The sequence below is a fragment of the Epinephelus lanceolatus genome, chromosome 1, assembly GCF_041903045.1.
Source record: "Epinephelus lanceolatus isolate andai-2023 chromosome 1, ASM4190304v1, whole genome shotgun sequence".
NCBI lineage: Eukaryota > Metazoa > Chordata > Actinopteri > Perciformes > Serranidae > Epinephelus > Epinephelus lanceolatus.
In genome coordinates, this window is record NC_135734.1 from 44,181,793 (window position 1) to 44,202,379 (window position 20,587).

The following is a 20,587-nucleotide window of genomic DNA, read 5'->3' on the forward strand; positions in this document are numbered from 1 at the left end:
CTATCCTCTCCTCCATGTTTCCCCGCTTCCTCCATCTTTTCCTCTTCCACCTTTCATTCTCTCCAAATTGTCTGTCTCTCTACCTCCACTCACTCTCTCCCCCCTCATACCAGGTATCTCCTTCATTCCGCGGGAGGTTGGTGAACATCTGGTCAGCATCCTTAAGAACGGCCGTCACGTCCCCAACAGTCCCATCCCCATCATGGTCGTCCAGTCTGAGATTGGTGACGCCAGCCAAGTCAAGGTTCATGGTGACGGCCTCGTCCAGGGAACTACTTTCAACAACTCCAGCTTTGTGGTCGACACTCGCGAGGCCGGTCAGTATGCAGAGCATCTTTGTCACACCTGTATTTAATTGTCTAAATGCCTTTTTGTTTTAGCCATGCTAGTGGTTTGACTCTATGGATGAGTATATTGTCAGTTCACCACTTGGATGGATTGTCATGAAATCTATCAGCTAAAATCTATTGCTAAATGGCAACTATTAGCATGCTAACATGCTAAACTAAGATGCTGAACATAGTGAATATTATACCTGCTACACATTATCATTTTAGCATTAGCTCAACTACACAGAGCTGGTAGCATGGCAGTAGACTCTTAAGCCCTATTTGCACGGGACTAGTATAACCTGGGGGCCTCTGGTAATTTAAAAATTGCAGAGGTCGTCTGTGATCTTAATCCAATGTTAATCTGCCACGTTTGTATAAGTAGAAATTCTCCTACAAATTACACATTTCACCAAACTTAAAGTATTTTACCAACAATATTATCATATTTATAACACTATTATAACAACACTACTCACAGGTAACTGCTGAGGTTGGGAATTATCACTTAAAAGTCTGACAGCAGCCTGTTTAGCGAACCAATGGTAGCTTCATGTATCTGTGTGTGTGTGTGTGTGTGTGCGCGTGCGTGCGTGCAGGTTATGGCGGCCTGGCTCTGGCCATCGAAGGTCCCAGTAAGGTGGACATCCAGACGGAGGACATGGAGGACGGAACATGTGGAGTCACCTACTGTCCTACTGAACCAGGAAACTACATTGTCTCGATCCGCTTTGCAGAGGAACATGTCCCAGGTAAAAAAACAAAAACAAAACTAATGTTACTGCTCTGTGTGTTTATTTTAAGAAGACATTAAAACTCTTCACACTGAGCATCACATCATCTGCATATACAAACAAGTCCTTCTAACTAATAGAATTTTTTTAGAGAAGCAGGAGACACGATGCATCCAGCAGGTAAACTTCTGAAACAAAAACTATTAGCATCATCATAGATTCTGGATATTTTGATTAGGGAAGAGTAGACTTTTAATGAATGAAAATTAAGTTTATCTTTTCAGACAAATAATTTAAGATGTGTTTATGTTTATCAACAGGAAGTCCATTCACGGTGCGGGTGACAGGGGAGGGCCGTATACGTGAGAGCATCACACGACGACAGAAGGCGGCATCTGTTGCCAGCGTGGGGAGTGTCTGTGACCTCAGTGTGAAGATACCAGGTACAATACAGTTCATGCACACATGCGCACACACACACAAGCTTTCTCTCCTCACTAGTCTGAAGGCTCATGATTGGACCACCTTGATGACAGGCACAGTAGATTTCGTCTTGTTAGTATCCTCACATGTAGACATTGGGTGTTTGGTTGTTTTATCGGTCAATAAAAGGTACAAATGAGCAGGTCTTAAACTTGTGAAGTCTCAATGTGTCACAGACTGTCAGCGTTCTGCCCAGCTGAAATCTGGAGACATGCTCGGACTGAACACATCCTGCAACACCAGAGCAGCTCCTCCTTTTCTAAAACTGTTTCATGTTTGAAGTTCTGACATTTCTCTAGTTTCTGTCTCGTTTCCTTCTGCTGCTTTGTGATGACTGTTGTCTGTTAGCTTTGTCTTGTCCTTTCTTAATCTCTTCTTTTCCTCTTCTTCCATCTTTCCCTTTGTCACCCTGCCTCCTTTAAAAAAAATCTATTTTGACATCTCTCCTTCGTCTGTCAGTTTGTCTTTTTTTCTGCCCTAATCTTTCCTCGTTTGTATGTCTTTTTCTTGTTTTGTCCAAATCCACTTTCTCCTCTTCTCTCTTTTCCTCTTCAGTTTCTTCTTATCTTCTTCTCCTTTGTCTTCTGTCCCTGTCACCAATTGTTCCTCTCTTCTTCTTCCACCTCTTTGTCCTCGTCCCCCTTCTCTTCCTCCAGTGAGCTGGTTCCTTCTGGCGTTATCTCGGCATCTCCTTTCTCCCACCTCCTCCCGCTCCTACTGCTCCCTCTGGTGGTCTGGAAGATCCAGTGGTTGCAGAACTCGTTCCGCTGCCGTTGCACAGGATCAGAGCTTCTCCCCTGGGCACGTGCGCCTCATCTCTGGCCTCTCTGGTCTGGTGCTGGCAAGGGGGACGAGGGCAGTGAGGGGTGTTTGGGTCGTTGATGCCTGCTGCCCGGAGGGTGGTGCCAGGGTGGAGGGTGCGTTGTAGCCCTAGGGGAAAAAAGCAGGGTTGGCAGCACAAGGTTTGCAACATAACATGCTTTATTAAGTTGCAGCTGCTCCTTATTTCTCTTGTCTTTGTCATCTCATTTTCTCATTTCACTACCACCCAACATTCACTTCATTTTAGCACAAAAAAGTGATAAAACTGTCTGTCTGTCTTTGCAGCAATCGACATGCAGGACGTCACTGCGGAGGTTATCTCCCCCTCTGGAGAAAAGCAGCCTGCCGAGCTGGTCGCAGCGGGTAACGACACCTACTGTGTGCGCTTTGTACCCACAGAGATGGGTGTGCACACTGTGAATGTGAGGTACAGGGGCCTGCATGTGCCAGGCAGCCCCTTCAAGTTCACTGTGGGGCCTCTCGGAGAGGGCGGGGCCTCCAAGGTGAGAGCAGGAGGTCCAGGACTAGAGGGAGCGCAGGCAGGAGAGCCAGGTAGACTCCCACACAGACATCATCCTTACAGGGACTTAACATCAAGTACATTCATTCCTTTACATCAGGGCTACATGCCTGACCTATAAGAATAAGTCTGTATATGTTCTGTTTTGTTTTTTTTTTTGTTTTTTTGTATTTGTCAACAAATCCCACAAAAAGACTAAAATTAACAAAGAACTGATTTGTTGTCCAAAAATACATAATCTGCTACACTGTGTATCATGTCATCAAATAGTCCCCATTAAGTGCTCCCTCCTGACTAATGATTGCTTAAAACTGTGGCCAGCTATTTTTGGAAATTATTGAGCTTTTTATTAAAGATAAATAGAAGATAAATAGAAGATAAATATCTATTTGTGAGCTGTTTTTAAAGATCTACATCTTCTATAGGAACCAGTGAGGCTGAGGGCAACAGACAGTACAGAGAATTTAAAAAAAAAAAAAAAAAAATAGATGGACATTGTTGTCATCGCATTGTTGATTTGCATCCATAGAGACGCTTTCCAGCTCCTGCTAAAATAAATAAATAAAAACACATAACTCTGTCCTACATGATATTCCATTCACTTACAAATTAAGAACATTGGTATCACTGCATATAGGATCACAATCAAATCTAGAGGTATCGCCTGTCCCTGCTGCAGAAAAGGCCTGGACTAATCTGTTAGAAAGAGGTCTGTGTATTGTGGATTTAAAGTTTTCTCATACCTCTCTTTCTCAGCTGACTTCAGTATCTGGACGAGGGAGGCGGGGGCCGGCGGTCTCTCTATCGCCATGGAGGGACCCAGCAGGGCAGAGATCTCCTTCGAGGACCGCAAAGACGGATCTTGCGGTGTCTCTTACATTGCTCAGGAGCCTGGTAGAGAAAACACACAGTTAAACCTGATGATTGATAACTGATGCATCTCTGTGACTCTCTAATTTACACCTCGCTCCCTCCTCTCCAGGTGATTATGAGATTTCTGTGAAGTTTAACGACCAGCACATCCCTGACAGCCCCTACCTTGTTCCTGTTGTTGCTCCAGCGAACGATGCACGCCGCCTCACTGTTGCCGGCCTTCAGGTGAGGCATGAGGAGACACCTCCACACCCAGCCTGCCCTGCCTTGCTAAAGGGCTCTGGGGCACAGTTGCATAAAAATGTGATGTCATTAGTAAAGACAGATTTTACTTTGACACAGAAAACATGAACTGGGTGTGATGGTTCGACTGGTTTGGGTTTAACATTGGGATCACATTTATGGCGAGTGATCACTGTAGCAGTAACAAGTTTTTAATGGCTGCTTTGAAATAATGCTGAACAGGATTTCTACATTAAAGATCCAACTTGCTGATTTAAGCCCCCAAAATCCCACTCATGTTTTAAAACTCAACACAGCTCACAGTTTTAATACATCAGAGAGCTGCAGGAGGTGTCTTTTCAAGAGTTGTAATGTGAATTAATGATAGTCTAAATGTGTTTTTAGAACTTTTTGCACTGCAACAAAAACAAAGTACTTTGGAGACTCAACACTGAGATGAGTTTCTCTAAAGCTAGCCTTAAATGGCCCTGATCAGTCAAACCTTTGCAGTTGTTCTCATTGTCAGGTTAAATTGTTGAAGTTTTCTTTATGCAACTGGCCTCATGGATGTGACCACAGCCAAGCAAACTCAGTTTCTGTGTCAAGTTGACATGTTGGCCCAAGAGAGGAACTGAAGGAATCCTCAGAGTGTCAAATTGGAAATGGTTCATCCTTTTTGGACACATTCATAAGTATTAACCAGTGTTCTAACTAGCGGTTATTTTCATAATCAACTAATGGATTGTGCCATTCTTTATATTATCTGTCAGAAAACAGTGAAAAAATGCCTAAAGTTATATCTTCAATTTTCATTGTCCAACCAACTTCAAACCAAAAGATAATCAATTAACAATCGTGTAGAATAAAAAAAGGCAAAAAATCCTCACATTTGAGAAGGAGAACCAAAGAGTGATCAGCATTTTTGCTTGATAAGTGAACAATTAATTAATTATTATAGTTGCTGCAGATCACGAAAGTCAACTACTAGATTAATGTTTCGGCTCTTAAATAAACTGTTTTCATTTTGGACAGATTTCCTTGACACAAACTGATGAGTTTAGATACTATTCAAGTTTTGTTGTGATAGTGATACTGGCGGACATTAGGATTTATCCTCAAATGTATATCAGGAAATCTTCCCTCTCTGGAACGTTTTGCCTGGCTCTGGTCATCCCTCTACTGTCTGGTGTGGAACTGCTGGTGTTTCTCTTGTGTTTCATTTAAAGGCTTTTAACAGCATCATCATCAGCTCCCTGGTTGCTTAGCTATGGCAGACAGAGGCAGGCCACAGCGAACTCCTGCTGTACTTTTAGAGACTAGTGTGTTTGTCTGTAGCTGTATACAAATCTCTGCTCAGTCTGTAACACTCATGTGTTAGGTAAATCTGAGTCGTATAGTACAGTCAACAGTCAACACAGTGAGGTACTTTGATTTGTCCAGCATTAGTATACATAGTAGTGCATGTAAAATTTGATTTGAAAATGTAATAATAATAACAGTAACGGTAAGGTGTGGAATTAAACTACTGTTTTGATGTGGGCACTACCACAGAGAGATTTCAAACGATACCCAAACTGTGACACAAGTTTCCATAAGTTTTGTCCAGCCAGTTAATGTGTTTATGAAATGCATCAATTAGAGCCAATTGGTCAAACTTAGCTCATCACTGTAGTATCAGCAAAGGCATATACGTCCGCTTGTAGGTAAAAAGATGTCCGGACAGAAATGCCAAAGAAAAGTTTGAGGTCATTTAAAAAGTGTCCCTGTTACATACAGTACAGGCCAAAAGTTTGGACACACCTTCTCATTTAATGCGTTTTCTTTATTTTCATGACTATTTACATTGTAGCTTCTCACTGAAGGCATCAAAACTATGAATGAACACGTGGAGTTATGTACTTAACAAAAAAAGGTGAAATAACTGAAAACATGTTTTATATTCTAGTTTCTTCAAAATAGCCACCCTTTGCTCTGATTACTGCTTTGCACACTCTTGGCATTCTCTCCATGAGCTTCAAGAGGTAGTCACCTGAAATGGTTTTCCAACAGTCTTGAAGGAGTTCCCAGAGGTGTTTAGCACTTGTTGGCCCCTTTGCCTTCACTCTGCGGTCCAGCTCACCCCAAACCATCTAGATTGGGTTCAGGTCCGGTGACTGTGGAGACCAGGTCATCTGCCGCAGCACTCCATCACTCTCCTTCTTGGTCAAATAGCCCTTACACAGCCTGGAGGTGTGTTTGGGGTCATTGTCCTGTTGAAAAATAAATGATGGTCCAACTAAACGCAAACCGGATGGGATGGCATGTCGCTGCAGGATGCTGTGGTAGCCATGCTGGTTCAGTGTGCCTTCAATTTTGAATAAATCCCCAACAGTGTCACCAGCAAAACACCCCCACACCATCACACCTCCTCCTCCATGCTTCACAGTGGGAACCAGGCATGTGGAATCCATCCGTCCACCTTTTCTGCGTCTCACAAAGACACGGCGGTTGGAACCAAAGATCTCAAATTTGGACTCATCAGACCAAAGCACAGATTTCCACTGGTCTAATGTCCATTCCTTGTGTTTCTTGGCCCAAACAAATCTCTTCTGCTTGTTGCCTCTCCTTAGCAGTGGTTTCCTAGCAGCTATTTGACCATGAAGGCCTGATTCGCGCAGTCTCCTCTTAACAGTTGTTCTAGAGATGGGTCTGCTGCTAGAACTCTGTGTGGCATTCATCTGGTCTCTGATCTGAGCTGCTGTTAACTTGCCATTTCTGAGGCTGGTGACTCGGATGAACTTATCCTCAGAAGCAGAGGTGACTCTTGGTCTTCCTTTCCTGGGTCGGTCCTCATGTGTGCCAGTTTCGTTGTAGCGCTTGATGGTTTTTGCGACTCCACTTGGGGACACATTTAAAGTTTTTGCAATTTTCCGGACTGACTGACCTTCATTTCTTAAAGTAATGATGGCCACTCGTTTTTCTTTAGTTAGCTGATTGGTTCTTGCCATAATATGAATTTTAACAGTTGTCCAATAGAGGGCTGTCGGGTGTGTATTAACCTGACTTCTGCACAACACAACTGATGGTCCCAACCCCATTGATAAAGCAAGAAATTCCACTAATTAACCCTGATAAGGCACACCTGTGAAGTGGAAACCATTTCAGGTGACTACCTCTTGAAGCTCATGGAGAGAATGCCAAGAGTGTGCAAAGCAGTAATCAGAGCAAAGGGTGGCTATTTTGAAGAAACTAGAATATAAAGCATGTTTTCAGTTATTTTACCTTTTTTTGTTAAGTACATAACTCCACATGTGTTCATTCATAGTTTTGATGCCTTCAGTGAGAATCTACAATGTAAATAGTCGTGAAAATAAAGAAAACGCATTGAATGAGAAGGTGTGTCCAAACTTTTGGCCTGTACTGTAGTTTGTCCACCAGAGAGCACTAATGAGTAACACTATAAAATGTCCCACTCAATGCATATCTTAGCCGCAGTTCTTAACAAATTTAAAATTAGATTTTTTTTTTTTTTTACTCCAAGGAAGTACTCAGTAAATCTGATAACATTTTAAAGACTGTACTGTAACACTGCAGTGTCAATGTGTGTAACTCTACTTTTTAATACTGTGGCCGTCTGCCTCTCTCTGCTTAAGCCATACCAACAGGAGCTCAGGTAAGACTAGAAGACAGTCAATAGAATACATGGAGTGAAAACATTATTTTGTTTGTAGTACTTTACTCCGCTACTGAAAAGTGAGTATGCCACTGGATATGTGTGTGTGTGTGTGTGTTTTGAAGTGTTACCTTAATGTCTTCCCTGTTCATCTGTCCATCCCTGCACACTGTGTGTGTCCGACCTTGGTAGGAGTCTGGTCTGAAGGTGAATCACCCAGCATCCTTTGCAGTGTGTACAAACGGAGCACAGGGCAAGCTGGAGGCCAAAGTTCACAGCCCCTCTGGAGCTCTGGAGGAGTGTGTCGTCACTGAGCTGGAAAGAGGTCTCTGTGTGTTTTTATGTGTTTCCAGGGCAACATTTAATGACTTATAGAGGTCTAAAGAAGTCAGATATTGGGGCTGCTGGTAACTAAATCCCCCTGTCCTCTTCTCTAGACAAGTACGCTATCCGGTTCATCCCCAGGGAGAATGGTGTACACAACATCGACGTCAAGTTTAACGGCTCTCACATTCCAGGAAGTCCTTTCCAGGTCCGAGTTGGGGAACCAGGACAGACAGGAGAGCCCGGTCTGGTCTCAGCGTATGGAGCTGGATTGGAGAGAGGCACAACAGGTGGGTCACCTGTCTGTCTGTCTGTCAATAATAAGAATAACAATAACACAATAAGAATACTTTAATTAAAGGCCAAAATTATACATTTGTCAATTTTTTTTGTGTTTAACAAAAGGATAACACTGTGACAAACACTGCTGTTTTTTCCCTTTAAATCCTGCAGGTAGCCAGTCAGAGTTCATCATTAATAACACTAAGGCGGGCCCCGGCACCCTGGCTGTGACCATCGAGGGTCCGTCCAAGGTAAAGATGGACTGCAAGGAGGTTCCAGAGGGCTACAAGGTGCAGTACACTCCCATGGCACCTGGAAACTATATGATCAGCATCAAATATGGAGGACCGAACCACATTAATGGCAGTCCATTCAAGGCCAAAGTCACAGGTAAAGTGATGAACATCTCTTTGTTAAACTTTCCTGTACTCTGCCACTTTAACAACAAAACAGCTGTTAGTGATTTATGTATGTTTAGTTGTTTGGTGCATTTTTCTTTACCATGGTTAGCTACTTAATCATAAAATATTTATACTCACTCCAATGCATTTTAAAAACAGAAAAATATCTAATCTGGCTAAAATACAAAAATAAATTGAGTGACTTTAAAGGTCCAGTGTGTAAGATTTAGGGGGATGTAGTGGCATCTAGCAGTGAGGATTGCAGCTGGAAATCAACTGAAGTTTCTCCTGGTTAGAATTCCTTCAGTGTTAATTGTTCAGGAGGTTTTTACTGGGAGCTGAATTATCAGCAGAGGCCTCTTCCTCTACAAAACAAAAAGACCCTGTGATGTAAACCGATAAAAACACTGAATAAGCAATTTCACATTATTGAAAAAACAAAACAAACAAAAAAAAAAACAGCATTTTTCCAATGCTGCTCATTGCGGAGGGGCTTCTAACAACAGTGGCCAATGCAACAATGCAGATGGCCCTATCTAGAACCAGTGTTTAACTTTTCTCAAATGTAAATTGTAAATGTTACCATTTAGTATAATACCAAATTTGCGTCAAAAAACCCTCAATGATCTACCAGATTAAAGTCCCCTTTGGTGTCCTTGTTTGTTCTCCAGGTACTGAGAAAAACAAACAAACAAACAAAAAAAACAGCCTAGATGCAATTAAGTGTGGTAGGTTCACTGTGGCTTGTCAGTTGGCATTCTGGAAAATGCAGGAGGGCAGTAGCTCGTCCTGTTTTTGAGGAGCAACTTTTACCTTTTTGTTTTGTTTGCTCTCCAAAACATTTTGAAAAAGTTTTTCAAGCTTCCACAATAAGTTTTATCAAAAGTAATCATACCTGACTCTTTTTCCTCTCTTAGGTCCTCGGCTGGTGAATGTGACCAACGCCAGTGAGACGTCAACCCTGACTGTGGATCCAGCAGTAAGAGCGTCCAGCGGCAGTTTCGTCCAAAGCTCCATGCCCTGGCTGGGTGACTCTGATGCCAGCAAGGTGCAGAGCCGAGGCCCCGGCCTCAGTAAGGCCTTTGTGGGCCAGAGGAGCAACTTCTCTGTCGACTGCAGCAAAGCTGGTAAGGAAAACTCCACCCACAACATGCTTTAACTGTTGACCTGTAATGATAAATTGTGCATGCGTGACTCATGACATGTTTGTTTGTGGAGAGGGAATGATTTGCCTTCAGTTTATAAACAAATAGAATCCATTAGGGCAGCAACATGATTGGTCAGGTGATCACAAGACACAAACGCAGACTCTGTTGTAAAATGATGCAAATACACAAATGTAAATCAGTCTTGTGATGTCCATGCATCCTCAGATCTCAACAATTAAGTTGTTGAGTAATATTATATTTTAATAGTTATGACAGATTGTTTTTCTTTCATCTGTCATCACTTTGAAATAAATTGATGTTTTGATACTTCACTCACGTCTTCCTTTCAACTTCCCAGGTAAGAACATGCTCCTGGTGGGTGTGCACGGTCCTCAGGTCCCCTGTGAGGAGGTTCTGGTCAAACACTTGGGCAATCTGCAGTACAACGTCAGCTACATGCTGAGGGAGCGGGGCAACTACATCCTGGTGGTTAAGTGGGGCGATGACCACATCCCGGGCTCCCCCTTCCACGTCACCGTCCCATGAGACACCAAGAAACCTGCCGTCATTCCTACTGCACCATTTTGCATCCCTGTTAGAGATGGACACATAAGTTACACTGTAAATGATTGTCCAGTAAATAAGTTGCATCTAAAAGTTCTGTGTGTACATTTTGCTTTCAGATGTGTTCAGTTTAAATCACGAGTAAAAAGGATTTTCAGCCCTGAGAGAATTGATTAATTTGTTTTTCGATTTGCCAAACTGCCCTTAAAAAGGGGGAAAAAAAGTTTCAGAAAATTATAACACTAACAAAAAAACTGAAATTTTTAAGGGAAGAGAAAATGAACACTTCCATGAATGGAGACTCTGTACTCTGTTAGTTGGACACACTTTCTGCAGTGAATCAGGGACGCAAAATAGTAAAAGATACCATAATCTGACCTAAAACTGGAGCTGTAAAGAAAACAGGCAGAATTAATTTGATTCGGAAAGAGGGATCTCAGTTTATTTTTGCTGCCCTGGAATTGCCAATTGACAAATTTTGCACTTGACGATAGTTTTTATACTTGACCAGTAAATTAATGATTGCTTGACATTTAGTTGGTGAGAATGTCACAACACAACAGCTCAGTGTACCTGCGTCTCTGTTTCCAAAACTAGATTTGGACTGAGGCACCTATCCATACTGAGTGTATAACTTACAGTAGATGGTGGTCAGCACGCCCCCAGTTTGAAGAAGCATGCAGGAGTACCACCACGGAAGCTCAGCAAAACATATTTTTGCCACCTACAAAAAAAAGTCAGTTTAAGTGTATGCTATATTTACAGTGTTTTCATTGCTTTACCTTAACGTTAGACAGCCCTTTCGAACGAGGAACTGAAACCGTTACATCGCTCTCTTCAAAGCCACCAGACTCCTTTGACCAAAACAGTACTTTTACCTCTCAGAACACAGAAGCTGCTGATCTACTGCTGCCTTGATTGGTAGTTTGTTTTTGTTACTGTGTGACTTCTGTATTTTAAAGGGTTAGTTTGGATTCACAAAAGTCACACAGTAACACAAAAAAGTGTAACCAATCACAAAAGTGGTAGACCAACAGCTCCTGTGTTCTGTGAGTTAAAGTATTTTTGTCAATGGGGTCTGGTGGCTTTGAAAAGAGGAGAGTTAAAGGTTTTAGTTACTCATCAGAAAGGGCTGTCGGAAGGAAAGGTAAAGCGGCGACAATATTCTCAATATAGCATACACTTGGACAGATATTGAATATTTTTTTAGGTGGCATCCATGGCAATACATTGCTAAGCCTCCATTGTGGCACTCCTGCCTGCATCTCCAAACTGGGGTCAGACATCTACAGTAGGTAATACACTGACTATGGATAAGTACGTCATAGAACCACACTTCAGAAAATCAGAACTATCCCTTTAACATCTCAATTGAAAGAAGAAAACTGGAACTCTTTGTTTGGTTAAATTGGCAGTATGAGGTTTCTTCAAAGTGTGGATGGGCCGCACTCGCTCCGACAGGAAGTGTCAAACTGTTCGTGACTACTGATGTTTATTGTTGATTTCTACATTCTAGAATCCCTTGAGTACTAAATGTTGCCATAACGAATCAATGTCTGTTAAAGCTGCCTTCCCACTACTGTTCCCTGCACTGTACAACAGACTACTTAATTATGTGCTAGAGGTTTGGGTTCATTGCTGTTTCTGTTATTCCTTCAGCTGTATTTTTTTCACACGAACAGATCTGACTTAACTTTGTGGCTCAGTTCTGATGTACTTCACGTCTGCTTGAACAGAGTAGAAATGAGAGTCTTGTAGATGCTGGATGACGAGGGTTCAGATTTGATATTGATATTAATCAAAGTCTATCATCCTCAGCACCTCTCTACCAGTGTATGTGTTTGACTGTACTTTGAAAAGTCTTTCACTGCATTAATACTACAATATTACGATTAAAAATCAGATCTGTCTTTACGTCTTACCTGGATGTTGTTGCCTAATCACTGCTTCTTTTGATACTTAAGGGAGGAGAGGATTTTTGTATGGGGGGAAAAAACTTCTCATTTTGTATTAGGGAATGGGTGTTTTCATGTGAAACTAAACCCTGAGACGATGTACATTTGATAATTAAACTTAACTGGAATTAAGAAGATTGACTTCAGTCTTTATTTTCTTAAACCTCATTTCTGTCAGTGACTGTGTTGAAATCACACTCTACAAACTTTACTTTAACTTAAGTAAAAATCTGCCAGTAGATTTCTTCCCTAAAATAAAAATATAATACCCCTGATCAGGGGCCAGGAAAATGATGCATGCTACACATGACTACAGAGATGTCTACATCCATTTATTGCTAAACTGCAACCCCATTTGTGCCCTTAGCATTTCATGTTACTCTGATTCAGTCACACAGGATTTTTTACACAAATCGCAGTGTAAAAGTGAATGTGTTTTCTCATTGAGCAGCGCATTGTATCTTCAAAAGTATTTCTTAGGTCTCACATAGGTTTACTAATAATAAAACCTTTGCCCAAGGGAAGACCAAAGTTTAAGACCAACATTTCCACATACTGCCACATATTGCCTCTGTGTATTCTATCTAGATGACTAAAATAATTCACCAATACATTTCCCTGATAGGATAATAAAGTAAAATTTTATTGGATATAACTGTACCTGTCACAGCCCCTGGGTGGAATGGCTGCTGCAGTCAGTGGAGGAGCAGAGCTGCAGTCTGTGGGAATGCTGTATTTAAATGTTGGTTCCACCCCTGGCAAACAGTTCAGCACTTGGGGAAAAAAGTGAACATCTGTGGAAACACAAACATAGCATGGAAGTTACAACCTGCTGATGAATAACAGGTAAGAAGAATGACATTTGGATTTTATCCCTAAGGTGGGAGAATGGTATTGGAGCAACGTTTTTGAGTGCTGAAGTCACAGATGGGGCTATGCTAACTGCAGGAGTGGAACTCCCATAATTTCATTATGATTGAGATGTACAAAACAGAGCCCTGTCTATGAATGTAAAAAGTGTAATGCATCTGGTCCCAGCACTTTAGCGGGACTTCCCAGGCCAAAGTTTCTTCTGAAACTAACAAGAGCAAAGTGCCTGATGCCCTTTCATCATCTTCTCATGAACTTTGAAGTAAACAAACACATGTACAGCTCTCCCCCCTCCCACCTCTATTTAAATTTGACCACCTTCATGTTGCCCACACCGACCTGGGCTTGGCAGTAAATTGCACACGCATGTGGCTTCAATAGCCTGTTTATAAACTGAATATCTAACTAATCACAGGTGTCATATTGCTTATTACCAATGCAATACAATTTGTATTTAGCACTGTGACGTCATCAGCACAAGTTGCTGATGTAGGCTAATTTGCCGGAACGTGTCATGACAAATGCTAGTTTAGCCAGTTTGCATAGACTGACTCATGTTGTCGGGCTCACTCAACAAAAACCGGAAACAGAGTACACTGGTCTACTGAGAGGAGACACGCGCTAAGAGAATACTCAAAGGCAGATACTTTGACCTGCTACTGACAAACGGAGTCACCACTCAAAGTGAAAGTAAGTTTAGAGAACTTTGCAGAGGAAGGAAAGGAGCCACAGCTGTCTGACTGTGTTTTATGTGTTGGTGTTTACAGCTCACAAAGCGAGAAAATGGCTCACCAATCAGAAAAAAATCTCTCCTGTTCTATTTGCCTTGACATTTTTAAAGAACCTGTCATTCTGTCGTGTAGCCACAACTTCTGTAAAGACTGTCTGAAGAACTGGTGGAGAACGAAGCAAACACGCGAGTGTCCAATTTGTGAGCAAATATCTTTACAGAGTGAACCACCTGTTAGTTTGGTACTGAAGAACCTGTGTGAGGTGTTTTTACTGGAGAGAAATCAGAGAGGGTTAGAGACTCTCTGCAGTCTGCACTCAGAGAAGCTCAAACTCTTCTGTCTGGACCATCAGCAGCCAGTGTGTGTTGTTTGTCAAGAATCCAAAATGCACAACAACCACAGATTCAGACCCATCGATGAAGCTGCACAGGATCACAAAGAGAAGCTACAGAAATCCCTGAAGACCTTACAGGAGAAACTGAAGCTGTTTGAACAAGTTAAAGGAAACTGTGATCAAACGACAGAACACATTAAGGTCCAGGCCCTAGACACAGTGAGGCTGATTAAGGAGCAGTTTAAGAAGCTTCACCAGTTTCTACAAGAGGAAGAGGAGGCCAGGATCTCTGCTCTGAGGGAGGAAGTGGAGCAGAAGAGTCACATGATGAAGGAGAAGATTGAGGCTCTGAGCAGAGAGATAGCAGCTCTTTCAGACACAATCAGAGCCACAGAGGAGGAGCTGAGAGCTGAAGACGTCTCATTCCTGCAGAACTACAAGGCTGCAGTGGACAGAGTCCAGCAGCGCCCTCTGCTAGATGATCCACAGCTGCCCTCAGGAGCTCTGATAGATGAGGCCAAACATCTGGGCAACCTGACCTTCAACATCTGGAACAAGATGAGGGAGATGGTCTCCTACACACCTGTGATTCTGGATCCAAACACAGCGGACCCAGAACTTCTCGTCTCTGAAGATCTGACCAATGTGAGATCTGGAGAACGACGACAGCTTCCAAAAAACCCGGAAAGGACCAAATTCACCTGCTCCATCCTCGGCTCTGAAGGATTTAACTCCGGGACTCACAGTTGGGACGTTGAGGTTGGGGACAACAAGGACTGGGAACTGGGCATGTTGGCAGAATACATCCAGATGAAGGGACGCCTACAGTCTGGACTGTGGAGAATTTTGTTCTCCGATGGAAAACTCACAGCGTTCTCCTCACTAGATCAAGAAAAAGATCTGCCACTGAAAAAGAAGCTCCAGAGGGTCAGAGTTTATCTGGACTTTGAGAGAGGAAAACTGTCATTCTCTGATCTTGATACTAACACACACATACACACCTTCACACACACCTTCGCTGACACCCTGTTTCCGTACATTTACACTGAGAACCACCTTCCACTGAAGATTTTACCAGTGACGGTCTCTGTGACGGTGGAAAAGCACAGTTAAAGATTTCTATGATAGGGTTGGGCAGTAAGACAATATGTACCTTGACATAAAATTTGTCAGCAGTCATTTCTGTTGACTGATTACCAAGGTATCTTATTAATATGTCTGGTTTTATTGGGCCACTGGGAGCAACACTGGGTGCAGGCTGTTTAGGGCAATGTTGGATTTACAGGTTTATTGCATCAATGGGAAGAAGTACTCTGCTTTTTTTTTATGCAAGTTATTATGTTGGCTCTCTTCCTCACATATTACAATGCTAAAAAAATACAACGATGGCAGGATATATAAAGAATGGTGTGCTATGACTTTGAGTAGTAATGTGGAAAAACATTTCTTGCTGCAGAGACTGGGAGTTCCTTTACAGGGCATGATCAAACATGTACACATTGTGGTATACAGATGGTGAGTCACTGCAGAATGTTTTCGTTGCAGATGTCTTTGTTAAATGAGCGTTACTAAAACGTTTGATAGATAACTGAATCTTTCTTCAACTCCCTTAACATTATCTCCATCAGCATTAGAAACCTGTAGGAGAAAACACAAGCAGGCCAAGCTTACAAATATCACCTCTTGTCATCTCATGGTATCTCTGTAGCCGCTGCAGCTTTGACATGCAATTACATTTTTAAGGGCACACACTTCAGCTGAAGCCACCCCCTGACATACACAATCAGACTTAACTAACAACTACAGGGCTGAGCACCGCACCTGACCTACTGCAACTTGCTCCTGGCAGACGTGCCTGCATGTGCCATCCAACCTCTACAACTCACCCAGAATGCAGCAACACAGCTTGTCTTTAACCTTCTCAGGTTCTTCCACACTACAATACTCCCTTGCATCTTGTACTGGCTCCTGGTGGCTGATCCACACATTGGTGTATTTTTAACGTCTCTAGCTTGTTGAAATAAAGGTCTTTCATATTTTTGAACCATCTTGAGTGCCTGGAGCGTTATCATTTATGTCTTTTTTGCAAGAGGTCTTCCTCTATGCCTCTTTTTTTTTCTTTCCTTTTTTTTTTTTTAAATCACAACTGTTTTCTGTGCTGGCTCAACAATGTATGAACATCTTCCATCACAAACTGAAAACTCATCTGCTCAGACTGCACCTTGGCCCATACAACTACAACAACAACAACAACAACAACAACATTAAAAAACAAAAATAAAACACTTTATGTAGTGCTAATTGTTTCTGAATGCAGCACTTGAAGCAGTTCAGCATATTTAATTAAACTGATGTACTCTGATAATTCTTGCTATTTTTGGGCTGTACCCACATGGCTTATTGTAAGTCTTTAGATAAACACGGCAGTTAAACAAATACAATGTAATGTGAGAAATTTATTTATGTAGTATATGTGGATGTTTTGTATTTTACACCCACAATGGTGGCTTCAAATACAGATAAGATTCAAGTCGACTAATATACCTTGAGAACACAGTAGTACTCTTGGTGGCCTAAGCCCAGCAGAAGACTAGCAGATATGTGATGTGTCCTCCCCAAATCACACTTTTTTTTTCCAATTAGACACAGCTCATAGTTGAGTTTCAATACATCAGTGAGCTGCAGGTGTATTTAAGAGTTGTAATGTTAATTAATGATAGTCTAAATATGTTTTCACAGCTTTATCTACTGCAACAAGTAAAGTACCTTTTAGACTCAAACTGAGATGAAATCTCATTAAAAAACAAACAAAAAACAATGAGATACAGAAAGCTAGCCCTCAGTGAACCTGATCAGTCAAAGCCTTGCAGTCACTTCTGATAGTCAGGTTAAATTGTTTAAATTTCCTTTATGCAACTGGCCTCATGGATGTGACCACAGCCAGGCAAAGTGTTAGTCTTTTTAACTGATAAACAAGCAATTGCTATTTCTATCATTTGCAACTTCTAGCCTTGTTTCTTTGGAGGATGTCTGGAAAAGTGACGGTTCTGTGCACATGCTGCGGCACTTAAATGTCATTATGCCCCCTCGCATTTTGGACATTACTATAAAAAAAATACTGTATAGTGCTTTAGCCAACAAGCACCGTGGCCAATGCTATCCGCTAAAGAGGGGGCAAGAGGGGAAAGGAGAGAGAGGGAGGGAGGAGGGGTCAAAGTCAGGCTACGTTCTGATTCAACAGACACACTGCGTCTGGTAAAGTTCAGCCCAAAATGATGCTTAGAGCCAGTACGGACACCTCTTTCATCATCTTCTCAAGAGCTTTGAAGTAAACAAACACCACATGTACAGTTCTCCCCCTCCCACCTCTATTGAAATTTGACCTCCTTCATGTTGCCCACACCTACCTGGGCTTGGCAGTAAATTGCACAAGCCTGTCTGACACTTGTGACTTCGTTAATCTGCATATTAACAGAATATTTAACTAATCACAGTTGTCATATTGCTTATTACCAATGCAACATGAATTTAGCACTGTGACATCTGTCGTCAGCACAAGTTGTTGATGCAGGCTAATTTGACGGAACATGTCATGACAAATGCTGGTTTAGCCAGTTTGCATAGACTGACTCATGTTGGCGGGTTCACTCAACAAAAACCGGAAACAGAGTACACTGGTCTACACACGCTAAGAGACAGACAGAATAAGATTTATCACCACACTAAAAAAATGGACTGGCTTACATTAAAAGAGGACACTTACAGGAAGAAACACTGGAATACGCAAAGGCAGATACTTTGACCTACTACTGACAAACTGAGTTACCACTCAAAGTGAAAGTAAGTTTGTGCAGAGGAAGGAAAGGAGCCACAGCTGTCTGACTGTGTTTTATGTGTTGGTGTTTACAGCTCACAAAGAGAGAAAATGGCTCACCAATCAGAAAAAGATCTATCCTGTTCTATTTGCCTTGACATTTTTAAAGAACCTGTCGTTCTGTCGTGTAGCCACAGCTTCTGTAAAGACTGTCTGAAGAACTGGTGGAGAACAAAGCAAACACGCAAGTGTCCAATTTGTGAGCAAATATCCTTACAGATTGAACCACCTGTTAGTTTGGTACTGAAGAACCTGTGTGAGGCATTTTTACTGGAGAGAAATCAGAGAGATTCAGGGACTATCTGCAGTCTGCACTCTGAGAAGCTCAAACTCTTCTGTCTGGACCATCAGCAGCCAGTGTGTGTTGTTTGTCAAGAATCCAAAATGCACAACAACCACAGACTTAGACCCATCAATGAAGCTGCAAAGGATCACAAAGAGGAGCTGCAGAAATCCCTGAAGACCTTACAGGAGAAGCTGAAGCTGTTTGAACAAGTTAAAGGAAACTGTGACCAAACAGCAGAACACATTAAGGTCCAGGCCCGACACACAGAGAGGCTGATTAAGAAGCAGTTTAAGAAGCTTCACCAGTTTCTACAAGAGGAAGAGGAGGCCAGGATCTCTGCTCTGAGGGATGAAGAGGGGCAGAAGAGTCAGGTGATGAAGGAGAAGATTGAGGCTCTGTGCAGAGAGATAGCAGCTCTTTCAGACACAATCAGAGCCACAGAGGAGGAGCTGAGAGCTGAAGACATCTCATTCCTGCAGAACTACAAGGCTGCAGTGGACAGAGTCCAGCAGCGCCCCCTGCTGGATGATCCACAGCTGCCCTCAGGAGCTCTGATAGATGAGGCCAAACATCTGGGCAACCTGACCTTCAACATCTGGAACAAGGTGAAGGACATGGTCTCCTACACTCCTGTGATTCTGGATCCAAACACTGCTCATCCAGAACTCATCCTGTCTGAAGATCTGACCAGTGTGAGATGTGGAGAAAAACAGCAGCTTCCTGACAATCCAGAGAGGTTTGATTCCCTTCACTCTATTCTGGGCTCTGTGAGTTTTAACTCAGGAACTCATAGCTGGGACGTTGAGGTTGGAGACAATACTCACTGGAGAGTGGGTGTGGCAGCAGAGTCTCTCAAAAGGAAGGGAAATAAAAACTCTGAATTCTGGAGAATAGGGTTCTATAAAGGTGAATACTCAGTACGCTCACTACCAGGATTATCCATCATTCTCCTTTTGGAGAAGAAGCCACAGAGGATTAGAGTTCATCTGGACTGGAACGAAAGAAAAGTGTCATTCTTTGATCCTGATAATAACACACACCTACACACCTTCACACACACTTTCTCAGATCGGCTGTTTCCATACATTAACACTTGGAATGATGTGCCACTAAAGATAATACCAGTCCCGTCTCTGTAACAATCTAACAGATTTGCTATCAATATAAGTGGCTAATTTAGAGATGATTCTGATGACTACGTAAAGTACATGATTATCACTGATCTATATTATCTACATTATCCATCTAGGCATATAGAAAAACACATTTTTGTAATCTGTAATATGACATGACGAAAGATCAAATCTTGTGATCTCTGAAAGTCAGAGATTACTTAAGGTTTGCTATTAAAATTATCCAATTGGTTTATGAAACAATAATATTATGGCTTTAATAGTCTGACTCACAAATGGCTCTGTAACTATATAAGTAATTCGAAGTAATAAGACATACTGATATTTACTGCCAAAAACAAAAGTAATTCTAATTATTGGCTTTTCATTAGAAATACTTTGAGGTGAGGTGTCATGTACAAGATTTCTTGTTGTTGATGTATGAAAATGTTGCTGAAATTATACTCATGGCTGGCTTGGCCCAGTGTAAACAGTGTTCATATTCATAGTCTGTCACATTTATTGTGGTTGTAAAAACTGGAAAGTTTGGACATTACGTTACTTTGGCTGTATTGTACATTATCTTCATCTACACTAACCACCTGTATTACATAGAAGTGCATTTTACTTTTGTGTGCCAAAATAAATACGTTTTTAATTGCAGTTTTCTGTGTGATTTATGACACAAACTATACGACTGTGCTACTCCTTAACACTATTTACACACTCTCCTTAAAGGAATACTTCACCCACAAAATGATCATTTGTGTATATTAGTCATGCTGTGCTGGTTTGGATTCAGGAAGAAAACTTTGTTTCCTTTCATGCCTTCACAGAAAACAGCAAACATATTGATTGATTAGGGACCATTTCTAAAAGCAAAACTATATCAAAACATGTGTTTACGAACTCTCACACAACTCATGCAGTATAATCTAAGTCTCACTTATCCAGTCATATTCTCAGTGCCTCCAAACATGCATTTTTGCTTAAAAACCTCAGTATCAGTCTGGCTTCAAAGAGAGTAAAGATAAGTTTCACTTTCAGTTCATTTTCATATATAACATATAC

General features: G+C 41.8%; 3 protein-coding genes and 1 long non-coding RNA gene across 5 annotated transcripts in view; 3 read left to right on the plus strand and 1 right to left on the minus strand.

Moving 5' to 3' along the window:
* The window catches only part of flnba (filamin B a), an 85,744-nt gene extending 73,300 nt beyond the window's left edge, over window positions 1–12,444 (plus strand). For both annotated transcript variants that reach the window (XM_033625594.2, XM_033625595.2), the window contains 11 exons: window positions 114–317; window positions 929–1,081; window positions 1,384–1,506; window positions 2,654–2,920; window positions 3,645–3,782; window positions 3,871–3,986; window positions 7,828–7,960; window positions 8,073–8,249; window positions 8,413–8,631; window positions 9,560–9,769; window positions 10,149–12,444. In XM_033625594.2, coding sequence (XP_033481485.2) covers window positions 114–317; window positions 929–1,081; window positions 1,384–1,506; window positions 2,654–2,920; window positions 3,645–3,782; window positions 3,871–3,986; window positions 7,828–7,960; window positions 8,073–8,249; window positions 8,413–8,631; window positions 9,560–9,769; window positions 10,149–10,336 — 1,928 coding nt within the window. In that variant the 3' untranslated portion in view covers window positions 10,337–12,444. The remainder of the gene's footprint in view (window positions 1–113; window positions 318–928; window positions 1,082–1,383; window positions 1,507–2,653; window positions 2,921–3,644; window positions 3,783–3,870; window positions 3,987–7,827; window positions 7,961–8,072; window positions 8,250–8,412; window positions 8,632–9,559; window positions 9,770–10,148) is intronic.
* Window positions 2,048–3,779, minus strand: LOC144464375 (uncharacterized). Its single transcript, XR_013492099.1, has 2 exons — window positions 3,632–3,779; window positions 2,048–2,476 (listed from the first exon to the last, which is right to left on the minus strand). It is a non-coding gene; the product is annotated as an uncharacterized LOC144464375 (long non-coding RNA).
* A 1,335-nt stretch (window positions 12,445–13,779) lies between the features above and the next one.
* Window positions 13,780–16,292, plus strand: LOC117256471 (nuclear factor 7, brain-like). The gene has a single exon (XM_033625902.2). It carries the CDS (start codon window positions 13,963–13,965, stop codon window positions 15,355–15,357), a length of 1,395 nt encoding a protein of 464 aa, XP_033481793.2. The 5' UTR covers window positions 13,780–13,962; the 3' UTR covers window positions 15,358–16,292.
* Window positions 16,293–17,229: 937 nt separating this feature from the next.
* On the plus strand, window positions 17,230–20,179 carry LOC117256470 (nuclear factor 7, ovary-like). The gene has a single exon (XM_033625901.2). The coding sequence runs from the start codon at window positions 18,170–18,172 to the stop codon at window positions 19,541–19,543; it is 1,374 nt and encodes a 457-aa protein (XP_033481792.2). The 5' UTR covers window positions 17,230–18,169; the 3' UTR covers window positions 19,544–20,179.
* Window positions 20,180–20,587: the final 408 nt, after the last annotated feature.